We start from the raw sequence: 23,401 nt of genomic DNA, 5'->3' as shown, positions 1-23,401 counted from the left end.
TCAGTTTTTATAGGTGAGGCTTTACACCAGGTGTCACTTACCTGAGCTGAAGAGCTCATAACAGACATAGATGTGCCAACAGAGAATTTTCACGTTTTATTAAAATCTCTATTTTATTGCAATTTCTACAGTATAAAATTCCTAAACCTCCAAACCGGTCCCTGTCTCTCTCTTTACGCTGCCATTAAATCATCTAGTAAAACTAAAATATCACAAAAAATATTACAGTCATCGCTGAAATTCACTGAACAGAAAATATCACACAACAAACGAAGCAGTGATAGAGAAGCCGCCTCAGCTTCACTCAGACTCTCCACAGCATCGCCAACAACAACCTCAACGAGCGGCTTTAAAGCTCGTCTAAAACGTGTCACTGCCTTCATCTATTTATTTGTTTGTTTATTTTGCTGCTCACCTTAAAAACAACTTATATCTAAGTTACAGGCAGTAATGACACAAAAACTCCCAGACTCCAAGCGTATGTGCAGCAGGACCCCTCAGAGTCGTGTGCAGAGCTCAGTAGGACGACGTGACCTCTCTGCGTTTTGTTTTTTTCAGGTATATCTATGTGAGCCACGAGCAGGGGACCCAGCAGACTGGGGCAGAGGACCAGAGTATCTCGGGGAGCTGGTGTAGCACGGAGGGTTGTCGAGTTCAGTCGGGGACCCGATGCTGTTGCTGGAAGAGTCGTCTGTGGAGGGATCCTGTAAAAAAACAAAAAAAGAAAACGTGACAACATCAGCACAGTTCCACACTAACAAACTAACATGTTGCAATAAATAAAATACAGTAGGAGCAGATTTGTGCGAGTTTGAAGAAGGTGTTTGTGAGCAGCTATTTTAATATTTATGCACGACTTTAGATTAAACAGAAACAGTTCGAGCAAAGGACAGATGCTGTTCCATAGTGTTTACACATTAAAAGCTCATCCTTCGAGCCGGAGTCGAACCAGCGACCTAAGGATTACTGTCACAGAACCTCTACAGTCCTCCGCTCTACCAACTGAGCTATCGAAGGGCACGGGTGGGTGTTTTTTAAGAAAAAAAAAAAAAAAAAAAAACTGAAACTGTTTAATAGAGTAAGACACAGGCTGGTATTGGCAATATCGATCCAATAACGATACTTCATGTAAATACACACTAACGTGTCTGGTAAACCTAAAAAACTAGTGTATTTCAAATCATCATAAAGAATACAAGATATCAGAGTAATGTATTTATTGATTTATTTTAAATTAAATTAAAGTATTAAATAAATTAAAGTATATTGAGGTAGTGGCCTCATTTACTATATAGCAAATAGAAAATGTTGTTTCAAACACTATAAAAAGACATAAGTAAAAAAAAAAGACTGTTAAAATAAAATTTTGCTTAAATTTTAAGAACTACTATAAAATGAAAACTTCATTCTGACCCTGTTCTCTCCTCTTCTGTCCTCCTCATCATAAATGCCTCATATTCTGTGTTTGTGGTTCAAGGTTTGTTGTGTTGCAACAACTGAATAGTTCAGTTACTCTCCACTCTACATTACCTTGAATGACTGAAGTATCGAAAGTATCAAAGTATTTTGATATGAGAATCGATTTTAGAGCATAAAGACCTGGTATCGGACGTAACGATATTTCAGTTTTGATCCACACGTCACTACCAATGTTGTGAGACTGTATCATCTCAGCTGTGGCTGGTTCAGGTAATAAATCGGAGGCCAAAGACACTTGCACAGCCACTGCAAGGCCAGTAGAAGGTCAGACATAATTAATGTAAAGTCTGCAGAGGAGGAATCTCCTTCACTACATAGGTATGTATTAGTAAAAACATTTCACTAAATATATTCTCGTCGTTATTCCGAAACTTTATTGTGAAGCAGTGACCTAAGAATAACTGAAAGTGTTCTGCTATTAAACCAGCTACTAAAGGAAGTGAACTCACAGCTGTTCACATCTCAAACAGATGCAAAACAGATGCAAAATAGATCGTCAACACTGAGTCAAACGTTCACGCGGTAGTAGCTTTATAGCCCACCACAGGGAGACATGAGTAGTGGACTGTAAACTCTGCAGTGAGTATTGGAGCGTTTATTGCTCCTACATGATCGTGTCACGGCCTGATATTTGTTTAGGTGGTTTGTGAGTGTCTCACTGGTAAGACGTACCTTTTGCTGGAGGATGTAAAGTGAAGTCACTGCATTTATCCCATTATGCTCAGTCATTTTTGGAAGGACGTCATCTGCAGCAAATCACAAAACACTGAGCCGTCACACACGTTTCCTAATCTCCATGCGGTCGTTACTCTTAGGTTACAGTTTGTGACAGGTGAGAGGTTTTACCTGTGTGACTGATCGGTGTGGGACGAGAGTCATAAAACCTGGTGAGGGACTTTCTGGGTGGATGACGCGGCCTATAAAGACAAAATTGTACCAGTCCGTTCATGTTTTTGTCTCTTTTTAAAAAAAAACAGTCAGAGTTGCTTTAAAAGCCAGTTTACTTCTTAGACGGCGTCCAGCAGGCGCACACTGTCACCAGAGTGATGAGCAGGAAGATGCCTCCGGTGGAAAGGATGATGTAGAGGGAACTTCTTTCTGGTGGGATAAGTAAAAATACAGTTTATCAACAGCACAAAAATACACGGGATCACATTAGTATAAAACGTATTAAAAGAGCCTGTGAGTAAAGCTAAGCTAAATATATTATCATGTGTATATGACATGGATGCCAGTCTTGGTCCTTTAGGGTCAATATGTAACTTTTGAAGTACATAGGATATATCGTGCATAAATTTTTATTAAACTAAATTTTTGCCTATGTTCAATATGATCATGTTTTTACAAAATCCATAATTATTTATTCTGGAAACAATCACTTATAAATGAAAAAAATGACTAGATATCACTAAAATGTCAACTCCAAATTTAATAATAACCACCTTCTAATTGGCTAAACAATAATAAAATGAGCTTATTTTGATTATGTTCTTTTTGTTAAGTTGAGATAATCATGACAGATGTTTCTTTTTTTGCAATATATCAAATTTTATATGGAAAATAACTAATAAGTTACCCATTACACACATGCTATTACACCTCTCAATGAACTGTGCTAAATCTAAATCATATGATCTACTCCAAGGTTTGTTCTTTCTCCTCTTTCTTAGTTATTTAATATAAAGTAGCGTCTGAGTCAAGTGTGGATTTATCACTTCAACTTTCGGTTTCAATTTACTCAATTGTATGTATATATATATATATATACATATATATATATATATATATATATATATATATATATATATATATATATATATATACATATATATATATACACTAAATTAAACTCAAAAAGTTCCATAATTACACATTGACCCTTTAGCTGAAAATTTTCAACACCTGTTGGATGGTTTGTCATGAAATCTGATCTAAAAATACCTCCCATGACTAATGTGTCTCCCATGTTGCTCCATTATTTGGTCAAAGACTTTGTCCGCAGCTTTGGTTTATCACAAAACACCTGCACAACCACTGAGATTCATATCTGCTGCTAGTACCAGCATCAAACGTTAAACTTCCTGCTTAGCACCAACATGTTAGCTGATGTAAACATTTAGCCTCACAGTGAAACTACCTGTCTATGGTTAATAGAGCCACCAACAACATGGACAGTGTGACTCACTGTAGACAGTCAGTCTGATGGGCAGACTCGTCATGTTGCCCACGGGGTTCTCCACCGCACAGATGTAGATGTCGTCGTCTGCCATCAGCACCCGCGTGATGGTCAAGAGCTTCTGATCGGGGGACAACACGAACCTCGTCTCGTTGGTCAGCAGCTTTCCGCCTTTGAACCACCTGTACGTGGTCCTGGTCCCGTTCTCGTGGGAGCAGTTGAGGAGGACGTTTTCACTGAGCTCCAGCACAGAGGACGTCTCCATGTCGATAAACGGTCTGGATATAGGTTCTGGATGTACATGAGGGACAGAAGACTTTAACATGTGAACAGATGTAAACAGCAAATAAAAGTAAACGTTCTGTCCTCCATGGCTGATGCACTATGATCTGGTGCTTGTTGTGGTTCCACATGCAACAATTAACTTATATTTACTTATCGTATTTGAAGATTTTAGGCATTTTGGACATGAGGAACAAGCTGTAACTGAAACACTACAGCCCCGTCATCAATATTTAAAGGTTAATATGGTGCTAATTCAAACATCCATCGGATAAGGTGCCTCCAATCTCTGAATTTGCAATTCTTCTTACTAATAAACCATTCCCATAACGATTTAGTAATGATTGATAACTGTTCATAGTCTCCTGTTTGTGTCTCTGAGGTGTACCCCAAGGATCCATCATGGGGCCTTTGCTTTATATGGGGTCTGTTTCTTAGAAAATACTACCTAAAAACCAAAGAACAGCTATACTTATGAATTAAAGCACGTGCTGCAAATTTAAAATGCATCTCTATTTGTCATTTCTTCGTCTCAAACAAGCAAATGTTGTTGTTGAAACGTTTTTAGTATGTGTTGACAGTATTTTTCTGTAGCTGCATCTTTCAAATTTGTAAACTTCACATTTTTTCTCCACACATGCTGGAAAACTAGAAGATTTACAAAATAAAAGTATGGCATTATGTCCATTAGATGCAAGACAAACATGAAATCAAACAGCCTCTCGCTCAGGGAGCTGTCCTGTATTTTGTCTAGTCACCGTCTCACAGCTGAACAATTAAATCGACGAAAAGCACCGGGACAGTATAATGTGTGAAAATTCAACCTTGCATTTTGAAATATAAAGCGAATAAAGTGGAATATAAGTGACATTTTGCAGATGGAGACATTTCACATGAATGTCAGTATTGTATTTGTTATGTCATCGTTTGGCAAGGGATTAAATTCTCTGCAGTAAAATAAGAAGAAAAGGTCTTTTGGACAGAATGTCTCCTGTGGGACATTGTTTCTCCCTCCTACTCTTCTCCAGGACACAGGTGACCTTCACTCACGCTGTTATGTGAGCTTGTGCCGGTTTTGTTTTGTCTTTCATTCAACACACACAATATCCCATCCTGCTCATGTAAACCTAAGCTGACGGTCATTTAAATTCCACACACACTTATATAAATATAAACTACGTATTCAACTAAATGGAGCGTCGCCATCGATTAATGGAGTCTGACCTCATATGATTCCCAGCATAGCTTCACCCACGTGCAACCAGACAAATAGAAAACACCTCTGTGGATGAGCAAGGTCTTAAAATGTGACCAGTGAGTGAACAGTGGATCGATTCAGCATTCAGAGTCAGACTAAAGGAAACTGTGATTCCCTTTTTTGGTGGTGGTAAGCTTAAATCTAGTCTGAGATATCTCCAAAAGCTCCAGTAATCAAGATGCAACTCCTGAACTTGGAGAGGAAGACTGGAAACATGACAAAAGACTGCAGCATTTTGTTATGAAATGACACAAATATAATAAATCCCTTATAAGCTGCACATTTCAACAGAAGTCCAACAAATTTGTGAGTTTGTTTTGCTTGTTGTTTTTGCAGTATGAAGACATGGTATTTACCAGCAAATCAGAGAAATCAAAGATGAGATTTGGATTTTAGTCTAAGTCAGAGACAGGTGTATGAGACTAAAGAGAGTAAAATGTGAAAACATGGCAGAATCATGCAATATAACAAGGATTTTCAACGTTTTTCATTCCAAGGACCCCCAAACTGATTGAGAGATTAAGTAGGGACCCCCCTACCTACTATATATGTATGTTTTCTATAATAAACTCTATCCTCCTTACCGTCCACAGTGAGCGTGATGCTTCCCTCTCCTGCGAAGCCGTCATCTGTGATGGAGATCTCCACATCATAAGTCCCGTCATCCGAGAGCCTCAGGTTGTGCAGAAGCAGGGTCCCGTTCTCAAACACCAGGATGCGATCCCGGTACTCGGGCCTCAGGGTCCCGATGATGTCGGTTCCGATCGACTGGACCACCGTGACGGCCTTTTCCCTCCGGAGCTCCCACTTGATGACCGGCGGGTCGGAGCTGAAGCTGCTGTAGCGGACGGACATGAGGGCCTCCCCTCCTACTGTGCCTCTGATGAGAGTGTTTGGGATAGTCATGTTCACTGCCAGCACTTGACCTGCAGGGAAACAAAGAAGAGGATATGAAATCCTTACTTTGCAAAAAACAATGAATACAGAGAAATAAATACAACTAATACACAAAAAACGAGGTGCGGGATATATATGGTAATTAAAGTTTAAAAATCCAGAGTTTTAGGAAGTATGAACTGTTCATGAGTCTGCACCTCCTGAACCTTGTAAAATCCTCTAATATTAATTTAATTATTGCTTTAAAAACTGGGCTCAGTTATTATTAACAGCTATAGTCTTTAGTAGCTGGACATTTTAGTCTTTTTCGTGACTATCACCGTGGAAAATACACGCCCCGTCTCTGCTGTACACTGGGGCCAGTTTTCATGGCAGATCCACATCACCATGGGAACAGCTGTCAGTCTTTGGGATGGGCCAACAAAAGTGGGGATTGTTTGTTAAAATTTCCTTCTTGGCAGTTCATGAAAAGAGCACTGCGAGCAATCCAGACGCCATGCTAGCTCCGCAGAAACAGAGCGGCTCAGTGACTCCGCCGCTAACCCACAACAATGGCAGGACAGTGATGACACACGGCCACAGCTGAAAACATCTGAAAACGCTGCTTCTGCTACAGCCTTCAAGGCACAATTACAGTGTTACTTACAAGGGGTGGGCTCGGGACTGTATAAACACCCACGCAGTCTAAGACGATCCAGCACCCCGACAACAAATACTACCTTTGTGAGGGCTGCAAAGTTCGGTTTTCAGGGAATTTGGTCAATTTAAGTCATGCTGGATTATGCAAAACGCTTCACAAACTGACCAGAAATCTGCGGTCGCGTCCCACTGTGTCAAATAGTTGTCATGCTCTGTTTGTACATGAATAAAGACAAAGGATCCAACTTTAAAAATCACAAATCCAGTTGGTTCAGTTCAGTTTTTGCTAGGATTTTCCTCTCTCTCCAAGAATTAATTAATCAACTTTAGCTGGAAATCATGATATCATGAAAGCATCTTCTAATTGTTTCATGCTGTGAGTTGGTGTTCATCAGTAAGAAGTATTTACATATTTATATTTGCACTGCACAAACTTAGGAACATGCAAAATAACGATTTGCTACCATTTGTGAAACTTAATTTTCACAAGATCCTACAGACACAATGCCTGGAACACAGTGGCAAAACTACTTCGTCATTCGTGCATCAAATGTATAAAAGTATAAATCTGACCTACCCGAATTTAAGAAACCGAGACATACGAGCAATAAAATCTGGTAAATAGTTTTGGCTTTTGAAGGAGCGTCCTTCTCCGCCTTCATCTTGGGTCTCAAGCTTTGTTTTCCTCCCGGACAACCAGCATGATTTGCGACTCGGGGCAGGACGGAGGACACAGTCATTCATTCAGGCTCTGCTGGGACTGAGTACGTGTTGTTCTCAAAAGCCACTGTAGAGGCAGGACAAAAGTGTGTGTGTGTGTCCAGACGTCCGTTTTGTGAGTTGTGTCAGCTCTGCATTTCATCGGAAAAACTATTATTTTAGAAAAACAAACTCACAATATGAAGATGATAGCGTGAATGTATGTGTGTGTGATGTGTGTCAAGTGCAAATTGATATTTTAGGACACTGTTGGCTCACTAAACATGGAGATGAACCCTCTGAGGATCACGAATGTGTAAAACAAACAGTATTTAAAGGAATCAGTGGCGTCTCAGGGATTATTATAAGTCACTTAATGGTGTCCAAATGTGCAATTAGTAAATAACAGTTATAGCATGTCTATGTGTGAGTGAATGCAGGTATAGGAGAACAAAAGAAAATCAAAGTTCAACCAAACCAAAGAAGACACCAATCACACAGACCCAGGAGTCTACCTCATCCCAAATACCAACATATTATGAAGCTGGTCTCTGAAGGCCTCAAAGTCATCACAGTGAATGCCTTGATAATAATTTGCTCAGTTTTTGGATTAGTTTGAGGTGTCTTGAAGATGGTTCATCTAATTGGCTCCTTCAGTTCATACTTGGGTATGTTTTATTTATATTTCCCATCAATTTAACCTATATTTAACCTTTTACGGCTGCCATTACGGTAATAATGGCGCACCTCTTGGGGAGCCCCAGGAAGATAGAGTTGTTTGGAGGAAGTAGTTGGTAAAAAAAAAAAAAAAAAAAAACAAGTTGGTAATATCCTTGAGATGTCACGAGGGTCTTCCAGACAAAAGCATGACTTACCAGTGTTCAGCCACACTTTGAATTTTGTCAGAAGCGCAAACCATTGTGTTGAATTACGGCAATTAAAAAAGAAAGAAATATAGAAAGAAAAACATTATTTAACGGTTTATCCGTTCTGTTATAAAGGGTTAATTACTTGTATGATCAATAAAAACAAACAAAAAAAACTTTCTTCATGCATAAATGGATAAAAACGCAGCTTGTGCGGGCAAGAAAATTGATGGCTGCACCTTTAAGACATGACGTCATCACCAACCGCCAATGAGGGAAGACACACTGTTGCTTAGCAACAGAACCAATGCAAACAACAGCGGTGAAGACAGCGTGCTCACTTGCAGGAGGTGCTACTGTATATTTACCCCACAGGCCGCGCTTACCTCCTCTTAATGTTTGTTTCTAGTTAACAGTTTCTCTTGTCGTTCTTCCTTCAATGGCTGAAATCTTAATGTGTGAACCTTTGGAGCTCTACAATGTCCTCAACCAGCGCCGCTGTGTGCCGAGGCTGGCAGAGATCAACTACCTCTGTCTGATCGGTAAGAGAAGGGAGTCAGCTCAGATACTTATTATATTATTTAGTAAAGCCAGAGCATGGAGAGTTCGTCCACATACACTTAATCAAGTTATTTTTTTATTTTATTTCTTTTTCTAGATGCTCGTGAAATCCAAGATTACTACACAAGTCACATCCCAACAGCTAAACATGTCAAAACGGTACGTGCAGAATAAAACACTGTATCCAGTATATGCAAAACACAGATCCAGAAGTTTTGTGAGGAAGAAGAGAAGGCAGGTAGACACTACGACTGACCTGGAGAGGAGTGGATGATAGATGGATGATAGATGGATGATAGATGGAGAGGCTTCAGGTGTTTAGGCTGATTGCAGAGCAGGAGATAATTGTATTGCCAAGGCCATAGACTCGCACCAGAACAGTAACAACAGACATGAGGGAGGGAAAACACCAAAAAACACAAGAAATAAGGGAGAAATCTAGTCTCAGACTAATGGGTACAAACATGCAGAAGTTTGGTCGTTTTAAATGCTGCTGGAAGTCCATGATTAGGACAAAAAACAGCCATTAAAATAGACTTAATATGCACCTACTATTACTACAAAAGACATCTAATATCTAGCATCTCTGATATTCCAGCATCACCTCTGATCATGTCGGGGAGGGTTGAAATAGGGTCCTGACATCTTAGTTTAAGGTCATGCATTGTATTATAGGACTTGAGGAGCAGGACCTCATCATCAGATTTCACCTCTTTGCAGGGATTCTAATTAAAGGGACTTGTCCTTTTTAGAGGGATTAATGTAAAGTTACAACACTCCTGAGGAAACATTTACTCATCCAGTGTAACTACCTGGACCCAGCCTCTGATTGCTGTGAAAGCTTGGAGGACAGGGTTTATTTGACTTGCACTCTAAATGTATAACAGGTTCAGTAAATGGACTTGGGTGCAGTTAATCAGCGTGTGTTGATTAAACTGCCCATACTTTAGTTTATTTGAACTAATTTACATCCCTGAACATTTGAGTATCCCACAGTTATGCATAGAAAACTGTAAAGCGTGTCTAAACTTTTAGATATAACTGTGTCCAAACTTTCTGCATGACTCTTTCTAGGATTCAAAGGGTAACTTCCTCCTGTCAGAGGCATTGGAGGTGGACAGCATGCATCACGTGGTGGTGTACGACAGCAACACAAACTGCTTAGAGGAGCGAGGTACCCATCAGAAGTGATCACAGTGCTCCTCATATGCACCATATGCACTGTAATGATAATTCTCTCTGTTTTGTAGGCAGGGCAGCTGACTGTGCTCAGGTCCTGGCTGAGAGGAGCCTCTTCCCGGTCCGTATAGTGAGAGGAGGCTTTGAGAAGTTCTCGGCTCTGTACCCTTTTTTAAGGACAGAGAAAATCCTTTACACCATCATGGTAAGACAAAACAAACAAAACTTAATTATCGATTGGTGCTGGAAATAAATAATAATACAGTTGTTCCATATACAACAAGTTTCCCTGGAGTCTTGACCTTTTCGCATAGTTTTTCCTCCTCCACACACCTTGGTAGTTGGAGAAAAATGATTTATTTTTGCACACAGCTCAAGAGACTACATAGTTTGCATAGTCTGAATTCCTGCAAGCATCTACAGTTTACACGCGGACCCATCTTATCATCATCACTAGATAATAAACAGCCACGTTTTTAACTCAGCCTCACACAGTCACATATTTCAATTTAATGTAAATTACTAAAATAAAATTCAAGTGAATATTTTCTTTATTTGTATGGTTTGCAGATTGTTTAGATGCTCATAAATGACATAGAGGATATTTTCTGTAAGTGAACTAGTCCAGGTTTTGACATGAGATCCAAACAAACAAACAAAAAAGATCAGGATTAAATATTTTTCTTTCAGTAAAACAGACAAATCCTGAGATTTTTCTGCATGAAAAAACAACAGTTTAATATATTTCTGTGTCAGGAGCTGGAAAACCTGAAGATTTACCCGGTGGAGATCATAGCAGGGCTGCTGTATATGGGTGACCAACAACAAGGCATGGACTCCAACATCCTCAAAGACCTGAAAATCAGCGCCGTCATCAACATCTCACAGAGCGACACTCTGGAGTAAGGCAGGACAAGACACTGGAAATATCACAGAAAATACTGAACGTTTAATTTCAGTTTCAGCTCATCCAGAATTAACTGTGACTTCTTTTAGATCTAGGTCCATTAAGGGGAACCAGACGATCCTTAACATCCCCGCAGCCGACTCAGTGACGTCTGATTTATATTCAAGTTTCGAAAGGATTTGTAGTTTTATTGGTAGGTGAGCCCTTTAATTAACAAGCTTTCATATATAGAAGTAGCGTGTTAATGACATGAATAAACATGCATAAATGTTAAATGCAGAAGGACACTTGAGATGTGCACCATATTTCTAAGATATCTTAACCAGGGGCCTTAGAGATAAGTAGAGATTAAGTTGGGACCTGCTATATGTGTACTATATTAAATTTGGTCCAGTGCTACTGATAAATATACATAATTATTATCATTTTGGGTTCTAGGGTCAAATATTAATTTCAAACATGTGCAACAGTAGGTTGGCCATAATACTGCAGCCTGCCTCTGTCTGGGATTTCACCCGGGAACTGAATAGGCTCTCGACCAGTTGCGAGGAACCTGAGAGAGGCGGTGTGTGATGCAGCCTTGTGATTGGCTCAGCAGCAATGGGGCGGGGCCTACAGGAGGCTTATATTGACAGGTCTGATTTACTGGGGTGCGCTGTATCTCTGAATGAGTGAAGTGCTCAAGGAAAGATAATGTCTTCAGACATTTCAATTTGTGGGGGGAAATAAAAATATATATATATATATATATATATAGAAATGCCTAATCAACCAAATATTTTGTGACCTCCTAAACCAAGTTACTGTTGCCTCTTACTCACAGTAAAACATGCAACAGCAGTTGAGCTAAAACGTGTTGTGCAATCTCTTCCTCAGAGACCAACTTTGATTCAGTTTTTTTCCATAAACGCGTTACATAGACTGGGGAGATGCAAGAAGTATATTTTTGATTTTGTTTTCAGGTTCACACATCAAGATGGGCTCTCGTGTGCTGATAGTTTCCAGACAGGGCAGAAGCCGCTGCAGCGCCATGACCATTGCCTTCCTGATGCACCACCTCAAATACACCCTGGAGGCGAGTGGGGATCATTTAGTTTAGTGTCAGTGTGTGGACAAATCGTGCTAAAAGAGCCTTCGAACTCTCAGATGAAATGAAGCTGGAGATAAACATGTAGATTCTGTACTTTCTTTATTTGCAACAGGAAAAGAAAATCGGACTAATGTACTTTTTCATGAGAGTTACACTTTGGCACTACCTGATACTATTATTCATCCAGTAAATATCTCCTACAAAACCACAGATCATCATTTTCATATTCAGTTTATCTAATAATTTGCCTAACAAAATACTAAGGAAGCCTCCGACATGTTTTAGCAGGTCTGAAATTTGGACCTGCTACCTGTATCCTTTTACTTCCTTTTACTTCCAATGCTTGGAAAGAGAGAGTTAGATGAAGGAGACTTCAAGGAACAGTCTGCCTCAAAGTCTAATCCTATTCCTGAATGTTAAATTTTAGTTTTTGTTTGCATTTTCTTCTTTGCCCAGAGACTTGAACTTGACCATAGAACTTTTATTTTTTTCAGGAGGCCTGGAGGTTCGTGCTCAAATGTAAAGCCATCATGAGGCCCAACACTGGGTTTCTGCAGCAGCTGTCTGAGTGGGAGCTTCACACCACAGGAACCAAACAGACTGATCTCTCCGGACTTCATTTTCAGTGAAAGATCTCAAAGACGAGGACGATGATGCGTTGTCACGGAGACGTCCTTTCTGTCAAAGAGAGACATTTTAAACTCTGCAGCCTTGTTATATCTAGATCAGACACATAGTCTGTAACAAAAACAGTGCTACCTGGTTATTAATGTTGTTAATTGTCAACATAACTGTATTGATATTTATTTAAAAAATATATTTTATATAATATATTTAAATATTTAGTTTAAATTCAATATTGTTTTACTAGTCTAGTTGGGTTATTGGGTATCTGAGGCGTAGACTCAAGTTAGATAACTTCATTAAAAGGGAGCTTAAATTAATTTGTTCACACAAGGTAATTAATTATAATAAGACTAAAATACACTGTTGGATTTTTTTAATGGAAGGAGAACCAAAACCCCATACGGTGATATCTTTAAAAACACATTTTAACCATAAATTTTCAGCAAGTTAGAAAATAAATGCATGTAATTAAAAGACGCAAACAGTATTTGACATTTTAATGTTTTTCTCTTTTATGTTTTCTTTTATTTTGTATTCATAATGAGATATTAATGACTTATCTGTGTGTCATTAGCTGTGATCCAGTACATATATGGCTTCTCCCCAGAGGTGCTAACAACACTTGGGAGGCCAGTTACATAACATCACCTCCAAAAATACAGACCCCCACTACACGTGTAACCAGTTTGTTGTTCTCAAATTCACCTTGCTGGAAACACCGCACCTCTCTCACAAAGAAAAATATGTGTGACAAAAATAGCATCGTTTCTGTTTGCGCATGGCTTATTATCCGAGGCGTAATCAGATTTATAAGAGCGGCGGGGCTTCCTGAGAGGCTGAACTCAGGGCAGAGCGGCTCCCATGAGGTCATTTAAAGGTCTCGGTGCTGATTGGCTGAGATGATCACCACGATCATCAGGGTTGAATGTGATTGGACGAAGCGCCACGTCGAGCGATAAACAACGTATGACCGTTAGCTGAGGTAAACCGGATACGCCTTTAAAGAATAAAAGCACAAAAGTCTCAAACACTAAAACGACTTTAAAATAGAAAATAAATAAATGAAGTTCTACACGTTGTTTTCCATTATAAAGTTCTGTTTCATTCAGTTTAAATTAACCATTTAATTACAGCAATACAATATTTGCAGACCCTTCATCATATACATGCAACTTATCACATGTAAACATACCTTTGCACCTTTTGTATTTTTTGTACTTTTATATTTTATATAACATAATACTGCTTTAAGTAAATTAGGAGAATGTTTACATCTAATTAACTATCCCTTTAAAAAAATATATAATTTCTTTAGAAAAATAAGTCCAATTTGGGCACATTGCTGTCTATGGTTTAGTCCTGGCTCTCAGTGTTACATCAATAACATTGGTGCATGCATTAAAAAAAAAGAAGCATGTATTAATGTTGCAGTAAAATATTCTGAATGCCTTAATTAAAATACTGATAGCTCACAAATCTAGTCAATAAACAAAATAAATAGATACATAAGGATATTAAGTGAGGCTATTTCTTTCATTTAATATATATATACTATATTAGCATCTATATCAACATCTCAGTAACACCACATAATAGTAATAGTTATAGGATATATCTGGTGACAACAATTTTCACTCAAAATAACTGATAATGATTATACTTGCAGTTCTAACTAAATCTAGGAATATATATATATACAAATAAATAAAAATAAAAAACAATCTTAATCTCCAACTCAAGACAGAAATGGATCTGTGTAGTTGTTATCTTTGTAATATAATATAATATAATATAATATAATATAATATAATATAATATAATATAATATAATACATTTTACATTTGTATTATTATTTGCTTCATAAATACATTTTTTGCGGCTTTTATTTTGAAGCCGTTCACACAGGAAGTCCGCCTTCTTCGTTGGTGTATTTCTGACACTGACTGACAGCCTAACAACTGTTGCACCGTGGAGCCTGGAGTATTTCTCAACTCCTCCTGCTAATGTCACAGTAAAAAAATGCTGTTCAGCCCGACGGGTGTGTCCGAGTGTTTGCGAGAATGGGGCGATTTAGAGAAGGACCACCAACAGATTCAGGTAAGTTGAGCAGCGCATATGAAGCTTTATATTTGCCCATGGATGTGTACCCTAAGCTAAAAGCCGGGTTGGGTGAGCTCACAGGCGGCGGTGGGATCCGCCCTCAGCAGCTAAAGATGATTGTCTTGACACATCCAAGAAAAAAGGAAAAAACTAAGTTATATTTTAATTTTACAGCATGTTGAACTACTACTACTACTACTACTACTCTTACCGGAACCGTTGTCACATTTGTCCCAATACGCCAATATTTTGGAGGAGCACCCAGCTGTTTGTGCGCTTTGGGGTTTACGTTTCAGATTAATAAATAAATAAATACATAAATTACGGTCAGGTTGAGATTATACATGCTAAATGTTGAGTAAACCTACATAATATACTAATACAGTGTGTTAACCGTCGATTGAGACATTTGCCTTTTGGTTTTCTCAGATGGTTTGGTTTGAATCATTAATTAAACAAACTATTTTGGCATTAATATTTGTTTCCTACGACACAATCACATGTAATCATATCTAGATTTATTATTTAAGGCTCGCGAAAGACTACATTGATCTACCCGGTTAGTTATAATGTAATTAAAACCTCCCTGTGAGGAATATATATATGTTCTTCCATATCTATTTTTATGAGTGTGTGTTTCACGTACAAGTATAGGATTTGCATACTCAGATCTAATGTATTTATGTTTTATAAAGTTATAACATTATTTTTAGAATAAAGATATTTCTTTTGGATACATTTCTAATCTTTATAGCTGTCAATTATATGTATTACGGATATATTAGTACAATATTCTCTATGAGGTGCAGTCAGGACACAACATTTTCTCTCCAGTTATATCTAATCACATATCTAATACCAAATTGAAATTAATGATCACTTTTCTCTCTTAAAAGTGAATCTTATCACTGCGATTGACTGTCTCTTCCACAAAAAGAGACTGTGTTGTCGATAATTGCTAACGTGTCCATCTACAAGTATCTGAAAATTGGATAAAAACGTAGTAACATTGAACTGGTTTACTTTTCATCAGTGTTACTGTACAACTTATTGTTAGAAAGCTCTAAAAGTAAATAAATCTCCATGGGTCAAGTATTAAATCAAATTTATGAATAACGTCAGAGCCACTGCACAGTGAGTCTTTATATATTATTGTGTGACCTTTCTTCCTCCCTCCCAGGACACCCACCGTCTATACAAACAGAAACTTGAGGAAGTCACCAAGCTGCAGAACAGCTGCTCCGGTGCAATCGCGCGTCAGAGGAAGAGGCTGAAAGAGCTCACTGTGTCACTACAAGAGTGAGTATTGATCGGAAATTAAACGAGAGCACGCTGGATTTTCCTGGTAGATGACTTTAAATTCCATTTTAATGGTTTTAAATGTCTTCAGCTGCTCCAGCATGCATTGATATATTTAGGCAAGGTAGTAACATTTTAACATTTAATTCAGTTGTTCATTACAGGTTCTGCATCTTTAAAGGGAAACTGCATCTATTTTAGTTTAGGTTGGCGTTTATTTAGTGAAATACTTACATTTTCTAAAAAGTCTAAATGTCACAAACCAGAGCTTGTAATGTTGTGTTTATCTAAAGTGTGTCTAGATAAGATTTTATTGCAAGACAAGCATTGCTATGGCCCTGGGGTCATCTCCAGTGCAGTGTTAGTGCTGGATTGGTCATGTGTTAAGAGGCCGTGTGTCTGCGTAGATTTAAAGTTCATTAGAATTTAGAGTTTAATGTTTAATGTGACTTTTCTTATCAGTATTTCCAGTTAATCTGGACCTGAAAGTGGAACAAGCAGCAAAAGTTATGACATTTGAAACAACAGCTGGAAATTCAGAACTATTATTATTATTATTATTATTATTATTATTATTATTATTTATTTATTTAAAAAAAAAAGAAAAGAAAAGAAATTCAGAACTATTAAGATCAGATTGAACTTTTATTGTGACAAGAATCAAAGTTTAACTGGGAGATTTTTAAAGCCACTGCTCCGAGTTCACTCACTCGTGTGCGAGAGCAAATGGGTTAAATGGAGGGAAAGTGTGTGTGTGCACACTTGTCTGAAAGCTGATTTAGAAAGAGTCTTTGTTGGTCAATGTTGAGCCACAAAAGCGCACGCTCTGCTCGCAGTGATGACATTAGTTCTGTGATTGTAACCAGGGTCATATGGCTCCTAATTCTTGCCTATACGTTTCCTGTTTAGTCCGTTAACGAGTGGGGACAGATTGACACGTGCAAAAAGATTTAGTTTGTCAAGTCAACTTAAAAAAAAAAAAAAAAATGAAGAACAGAAAAAGGTGTTTAACTGGTCTCCAATTCACTAGATCCCAAACTGACCCCTCCGAACTACACAATATTAGGAAGGTGGTCATAATGTTTTGCCAGATCTGTGTAATGACTTGTAATTAATTCATTATAATTATGTTTTTTTTTTTTCTACAATTAGATGCAAAGAAAACCTTCCAACACACAAACTGGGTCCAGAGGAGGTGGACGCTATCGCTGAAATCGAGAACTCCATCAAAGACAGAACGGACACGTTCTTTGAGATGGAAGCTTTTCTGCCAAAGAAAAACGGGTATGAATCTGTCATGAGGTTTATTGTGCGTGTGTGTGTGTGTGGATGAGAACAGTGAATTACAGCTGCACGGTAAAAACGTGTCTCAGTGTATTTGAAGCTGCTCCCATTTAAAAAAAAATGCCTCTTCCTCTTCAGGTTGTACCTCACTCTAGTTTTAGGAAACGTCAACGTCACACTCCTCAACAAACAGTCCAAGTAAGTCTCCTTCTATTTCACCCTCAAAGATGCTTTTTAAAGCGAACAGTGACGTTAACTTCCGTTTATTTCCACCGAACAGATTTGCCTACAAAGACGAATACGAGAAGTTTAAGCTGATCCTCACCGTCATCCTCTTCGTGTTCTCCTTCACGTGTCGCTTTCTGTTCAGCTACAGGTTTGTTTGTTGAAGTCAGTGCTTCGTTGAGATGAAGGAACACGTCATTGAGTCTCTTTTTTTCTTTGTTGTCTTTCAGAGCCCTGGATGCTCTCTTCAACTTCCTGTTGGTGTGGTACTACTGCACACTCACCATCAGGGAGAGTATCCTCATCAGCAACGGCTCAAGGTGTGAAACTATGTCACTGTGTGTGTGTCTGTGAAGGTTCATCCAGGTCATGTTATGTCCAAGGAACAAGATGAAAGTAAAGCCGAGTGGACTGAAAATGTTTCATTCAAGTTTGTCCAGATTTTAGCCACAGGAGACGGATGGTTTAAAGGAGGAGTCACACCGTTAGTCTGGAGTTTCTGGTCACTGTCGAGTTGTTTTGAGCTCCACAAATTCCTGGTCTGATAAAAATAAAAACAAAACTTCTTCTCAGTCAATTATAACCCGAGAAACTACTTGGGTGAAATGTCCTTAGGAAAATCTGACGAGTCCAGTTCTGTTTGTTTAGCCTTGTTTTTTTTTAGATAAACAAGTTAACACTATACTATATATGTACTGTTTGTGTCTATATATGTGTGTATATGTAATAGAAAAACTGTATAAAATTCATTATAATTGTCTATTTCCTGAGTCTTATAATGTGTCTGTCCTCCATGTCGTTCCAGGATCAAAGGTTGGTGGGTTTTCCATCACTACGTGTCGACCTTCCTCTCTGGAGTCATGCTGACGTGGTGAGTTTTTCAACATAATGATGCTTTCACACAGTTGTATAAAATATTCTAATGATACACTGACTGCTCGCTGCTGAAAAGCTTGTGTCTGTGCCCCGTTTGAACCAAACGTCTTCTTGGTTCGCAGGCCTGAGGGAACGCTCTACCAGATGTTCAGGAACCAGTTTCTAACCTACTGCATGTACCAAAGTAAGAGATGTTACAGGTCCACACGACATACTGACTTTATTTTACTTAATTATTTTACAGAGAACAACTGCAAACTCTGGAGGAAAAAAAGAAAAACGTTATTTTGTACGGCAGAAATATTTTCTTCTGTTTATTCATATATTAACTTCTCTGTAGGGAAAAACTGACAAAAACGGGATTTCTTCCTTTTTTCTGTAAATATGCTCGAGTCCTATTATGAAGAACTTGATTCCATATGGAGAAAACTGAGCATTAGTAGTTGCTTGTTCAATCAGTTGGAAAATAAAAATAAATTTACTTTTAAACTGTCTGTGCAAAACTCCACGGTTTCTGCAAAGTCTTAAAAAGTCTAAAATTTGATAATCCCAATTTAAGGCCTTAAAAAGTCTTAAATACGAGCATATTTTGCATTGTAGGTCTTAAAATTACCTTTAGTTAAATCCTTACATCCATTCAGTACTGCTTCATTAGCTCTGGCCGCAACTTTATTTTGAAAGTAATTCTGGATCTCCGATTTTCCTTATTTTTCATACTTTGTTTATGTCTTAAATTCAACCCACAATGGTCTTAAAATGGTCTTTAAAAAGTCTTAAATGTCACTTGTTCAAATCTGCAGAAACCCTGGACTCAAACCAGCAGATAATTATAAAAGAATGTTTCCTTTTACAAAGACACGGTCGGTTTTTGGAAGCTAAAAACTCGAAAGCCTGTTGAGTGTTTTTCTTTGAATGGCTGTCGATTAATTCAAGATGAATAGCACACAGCAGGAGAACTGCATAATCAGATCAAATCCGTTTATTAGAATTAATTTTTCCTCTGTTTTCCTTTGCAAAGTAGGCTTTGTTCAGTTCCTCCAGTACTACTACCAGAGTGGCTGTTTGTACCGACTCAGGGCGCTGGGAGAAAGACATAACATGGACCTGACCGTCGGTGAGTAAACTAATGTCAGTCACCAGCGTGAGCAGGCTGATTGTTATCATCTATCAGCTTTTAGCCAATAACTAACTATTAGTCTGAAGTCACAGGGACTAGTTAGTTAGGGCTGTACTTTTGAAATTGTGGGTTTTTGGTTTGTCCACAACTTTGATCCAGACAGGTTCACAATAAAAAAGAATTGTAGAAAGCAAAAAATCCTTATATTAAAGAAATACATCTTATATTTTGTTCAGAGACAAGAACGTCATGCTTATTTTAATAACTTTGTGCTTATTTTAAGAATCTTTGTTAAGCAAAAAAAGCTTAATTCTTACTACAAGATGATTTGATTGGATATAAGAATATTTGGCTTCTTTCTAGTAATTCTGTTTTTGCTGTGTTGAATGTCCCCAAACATCACATGGATTTTCATGAAGTTGAAAGAATGAATCCATGTGACTCTCTGGCATCAAAACTCGATGCTTCCCCACATGACGAGCTGCAATCGGTCATCGATCGAGCTTCAGTCTCACTTTCAGAATGTAAACAGTGCGTTGTTTATGCCTTAAAATAAAACCGTGAACTGTCTTTATTCAGCGTAACAGAGCAGGAGAAACGTCTTTATGACGTCAGATTAAGTTCATCTGAACTCATTTCTTTCTCTCTTCTCTTCGCTGGTGTTCAGAGGGTTTCCAGTCGTGGATGTGGAGAGGCTTGACCTTCCTCCTCCCGTTCTTGTTCTTCGGTCACGTGAGTCGCTTCTTCTTGTTCTTAATGGTGACGCCGAACCAAACGCTAGTGGACATTCATTCAGGAGTTAGATCAAAAGCAGATTCTTAAATTGAATTACATGTACTATGGATGTAAACTGAGTAGTCTTAAACACAGCCGATGCAGAGAGCCCTCCGTGCCCTCAGCAAACATAATAATAGTCTGAATAGTCAGCGGCGTAGACGTGACACATTTTTAGAGCATGTAAACAGTAACGTGTTCCTCCCTCATCCCACAGTTCTGGCAGCTCTACAACAGCATCACGCTCTTCAAGATGTTCCAGCTCCCAGAGTGTAAAGAGTGGCAGGTTAGCAAGCCTTCAGTGTTTCCAATAGTTTAATTAATGTGCATCTAGTCACTGTCCTCATCGTTTAATGCATCCACTCATTCTCAGACCTTTCCTCGTGTAATGTTGCTGTCAAACGGTGCAGTTTTTCAAGTCTTTTTTAAAATTTCCAGCGGCCACGTTGTTTTCTCGTGCCTTTACACTTCCTACTTTTTCCCACATTAACTGTTGGCCTCAGTTGCCCAGCAGGAGTCCTGTCATGACTCGCAGCTGATCTTATCACTCGAACGGGAAAACCATTTGGGTTTGACTCACATCGTAAGCATGAGTTCCCACGTTGCATTTGAAAGCAGCACTAGTGCCCACGGGTTAGAGCCACTTCCTCATAGTCATGCGTAACTCACAGTCATGCACAAACTCATCTTAAACCAGGATGTATGACACATACACATGTACACCCATTTCTAAATGAAACAATATTTAAAATTGACAGATACAATATCTGTCAGTATTATGGTGTTTCACTAAAGAACATCATAAAAACCCAAATTACTTTTTTAGGTAATGGAGCTATAACCCAGTTTATGTTAAGTCGTATACAAGAGAAACAAGTATTAAAATCTCATTTTTGTCGATTTCCTGTTTTGATTACAATACTTGATAGTTTGATACCATTTTAATTCATCCTCAATCTTTCTTAATTTTCTAATCTTCTTCCTTGTAAGATGTGAAAACCAACATCTTAAATGTAGGATTATATCAAAGTAAACAATGAGCTACAGACACGGGAATTATAAGTTAGGGATCTGCCCTATATAACAGATATCGGTTGATTTTTGAGTTTTTACAGTAGCTACACCATTTTCTTTCTTTCTTTCTTTCTTTCTTTCTTTCTTTTTTTTTTATCGACCTTTTCTCTACTCGTCTGCCTGTTTTTCTAAGCAAAGCTCTTAAGAAATACAGTCTTTTGCAATTCCGGATTGTATTTCCACTTTGTTGCAACAGTAACAGATTCATTGTGGGTCAAAGATGTCGGTCAAATACAAAAAAGATATATAATTTAATTTAAAAGATATTCCAGATTAATTTTGTATGTAAAGGTATGTGTAGACACTGATCAGCCACAACATTAAAACCACTGAACGTTGATGATTGTATTGACGATGTGAAGTTCTTTTGGGAAATCCGGGTCCTGGCTTTTATGTGGATGTTACTTTGTTTCATTTCACTACCTGAACATTCATTCCATGTGACCAGACCACCTTCTTCTTCTTCTTCTTCTTCTTCTTCTTCTTCTTCTTCTTCTTCTTCTTACTTTGTGGTCCAGCTCTGTTGTCACGTGTCTATTGCAGGAGCTTGCATCAGTAGACAGGGGTCAGCATGGATAACCTCATACAAAAATAAACTGTGACCCACTTCATTATCAGAATCAGCATCAATTTCCATGTTAATGCTAATGCTAACTGCGAGCTAACACAACATTAGTTGTATATTATTCAGGGGCTGTCAAGCAGAAGTTACATTTACTGCGTTACCCTCCACAGTGGTTCCACTTACTTCTTGTAATATCTTTGTTGGAGAGACTTCACTTGATAAAGACAGACCAGACTTCATCTCCTCTGTGTCCTCCTTTGGTCAAATCGTCCATCCATTGAGTGAGAGTGTAGGGGTCAGAGTCAACTTTCTAAAATAACACTCACGGTCTCGGAGAGTGAGTGTATTTGTATATTCTCTAAAATATGAGTTTACCTCGTCCATTCGTGCTACAACAGTCTATTGAAATATGCTAACCGCCATTTACAGGCTATAGTGCTTGAGATGTTTTGCCTCCAGTTAAGCCCCGCCCCTCAAGAAACATCACATTGTTTACAAACTGTGAAGGGGTCTATTCCACCTACTGACAGGTCGCACGTTAATCAGATAGTCATAATGTTATGGCTGATCAGTGTTTATTGCAGTAAAGTGCTTAGAAAAAGCGGCAATTGTGTAACATCACATTTTCTGTATCTAACACTGCGTAAGATCTTTATTATTTAATAGTTATTTTTGTTTGTTTTTTTTGCTGTGGTGTAGGTTGTGATGTGCGGCTGCTCGTACCTGGTGCTCTTCACAGGAAATTTCTTCACCACGCTGGCAGTGGTTTACCAGAAATACATGAACAACCAGGACAAGTCCAAGAGCATATAAGAGAGGAACCAAGAATCACCATAAACAATCTCCCAGCCTGTGTGAGGAACTTTAATGTTCCCTGTAGAGCGCTGTGATCGATGCCTGTGGTCCATTTACACGCACCGCTACTTTTATCTGAATCCTTTTCATTTCATGTTCATGTGGCCTCAAGACTCAATCAACCAGAGACTGTGTTGGCCTAAGTTACACTGTGAGGTTGTTTCGGTAGCTTCTTTTTTTATGTTTTTTTAGGAAGCGTTACTGATTATACATAGACTATTATATTTATTTAGGAAAACCTTTGTTACGCGGGAGCTGTTACGTATGTATGATATATTTTAGCCTCACAGAAAATGCTCTGCTGAAATAAACACTCCTCCATACCTCAGCGTGTTTGAGTTTCACTGCCTGTTTAAAAATGAAATATATATGTTCATACTGAACTTTTTTTTAACCGTCTAGTTCATACTCACTTGTAAATGATCTGTTTGCATTACACATATCAACCACAACGTGGAGGCATTGAGTTGAAGCAGCTGATTGAACGCAATGATGGAGGACAAAACCAACAGAATCAGCTTCTATAACAACAGAAAACTATACAATAACACAAAACAAACAAACAACAATG

General features: G+C 38.3%; 3 protein-coding genes and 1 non-coding gene across 5 annotated transcripts; 2 read left to right on the top strand and 2 right to left on the bottom strand.

Annotated features, from left to right (window-relative positions):
- Positions 1–83: 83 nt before the first annotated feature.
- Positions 84–7,489, bottom strand: hepacamb (hepatic and glial cell adhesion molecule b). The gene is made up of 7 exons (XM_047607196.1): positions 7,309–7,489; positions 5,780–6,121; positions 3,665–3,946; positions 2,484–2,577; positions 2,326–2,396; positions 2,152–2,225; positions 84–704 (listed from the first exon to the last, which is right to left on the bottom strand). The coding sequence occupies exons 1-7, from the start codon at positions 7,469–7,471 to the stop codon at positions 555–557; spliced, it is 1,176 nt and encodes a 391-aa protein (XP_047463152.1). The 5' UTR covers positions 7,472–7,489; the 3' UTR covers positions 84–554.
- Positions 929–1,017, bottom strand: trnay-gua. Its single transcript is given in 2 exon segments — positions 929–964; positions 981–1,017. It is a non-coding gene; the product is annotated as a tRNA-Tyr (tRNA).
- Positions 7,490–8,584: 1,095 nt separating the features above from the next.
- styxl1 (serine/threonine/tyrosine interacting-like 1) lies at positions 8,585–13,671 on the top strand. Its single transcript, XM_047607323.1, has 8 exons — positions 8,585–8,838; positions 8,955–9,016; positions 9,932–10,031; positions 10,108–10,241; positions 10,793–10,938; positions 11,033–11,136; positions 11,906–12,018; positions 12,528–13,671. The coding sequence occupies exons 1-8, from the start codon at positions 8,736–8,738 to the stop codon at positions 12,660–12,662; spliced, it is 897 nt and encodes a 298-aa protein (XP_047463279.1). The 5' UTR covers positions 8,585–8,735; the 3' UTR covers positions 12,663–13,671.
- A 925-nt stretch (positions 13,672–14,596) lies between these two features.
- tmem120aa (transmembrane protein 120Aa) lies at positions 14,597–23,153 on the top strand. Of its 2 annotated transcripts, none has more exons than XM_047608041.1 (12): positions 14,597–14,758; positions 15,942–16,060; positions 17,213–17,344; positions 17,483–17,542; positions 17,625–17,720; positions 17,800–17,889; positions 18,375–18,440; positions 18,568–18,629; positions 19,467–19,559; positions 20,230–20,294; positions 20,554–20,622; positions 22,675–23,153. In XM_047608041.1, the coding sequence occupies exons 1-12, from the start codon at positions 14,681–14,683 to the stop codon at positions 22,786–22,788; spliced, it is 1,044 nt and encodes a 347-aa protein (XP_047463997.1). In that variant the 5' UTR covers positions 14,597–14,680; the 3' UTR covers positions 22,789–23,153. The 2 variants fall into 2 exon arrangements, with proteins under 2 accessions (XP_047463997.1, XP_047463996.1); XM_047608040.1 differs by having other exon boundaries at positions 19,464–19,559.
- Positions 23,154–23,401: the final 248 nt, after the last annotated feature.

Source organism: Mugil cephalus, chromosome 15 (assembly GCF_022458985.1).
Source record: "Mugil cephalus isolate CIBA_MC_2020 chromosome 15, CIBA_Mcephalus_1.1, whole genome shotgun sequence".
Taxonomy (NCBI): Eukaryota; Metazoa; Chordata; class Actinopteri; order Mugiliformes; family Mugilidae; genus Mugil; species Mugil cephalus.
The sequence above is the reverse complement of the archived record's forward strand: the minus strand, read 5'-3'. Positions and strand labels throughout refer to the sequence as shown.

Bases quoted from the DNA above. Each gene is read 5' to 3' on its own strand.
- styxl1 (XM_047607323.1), top strand. From the start codon at position 8,736: ATGGCTGAAATCTTAATGTGTGAACCTTTGGAGCTCTACAATGTCCTC. The intron at 9,017-9,931 runs GTACGTGCAGAA...GACTCTTTCTAG, and splicing joins CAGCTAAACATGTCAAAACG to GATTCAAAGGGTAACTTCCT. The intron at 10,939-11,032 runs GTAAGGCAGGAC...GACTTCTTTTAG, and splicing joins TCACAGAGCGACACTCTGGA to ATCTAGGTCCATTAAGGGGA.
- tmem120aa (XM_047608040.1), top strand. From the start codon at position 14,681: ATGCTGTTCAGCCCGACGGGTGTGTCCGAGTGTTTGCGAGAATGGGGC. The intron at 17,345-17,482 runs GTATGAATCTGT...CTTCCTCTTCAG, and splicing joins TTTCTGCCAAAGAAAAACGG to GTTGTACCTCACTCTAGTTT. The intron at 17,543-17,624 runs GTAAGTCTCCTT...TCCACCGAACAG, and splicing joins CTCCTCAACAAACAGTCCAA to ATTTGCCTACAAAGACGAAT.
- hepacamb (XM_047607196.1), bottom strand. From the start codon at position 7,471: ATGACTGTGTCCTCCGTCCTGCCCCGAGTCGCAAATCATGCTGGTTGT. The intron at 6,122-7,308 runs GTAGGTCAGATT...GTTTCCCTGCAG, and splicing joins TCTCGGTTTCTTAAATTCGG to GTCAAGTGCTGGCAGTGAAC. The intron at 2,397-2,483 runs GTAAACTGGCTT...TTGTCTTTATAG, and splicing joins TGCTGGACGCCGTCTAAGAA to GCCGCGTCATCCACCCAGAA.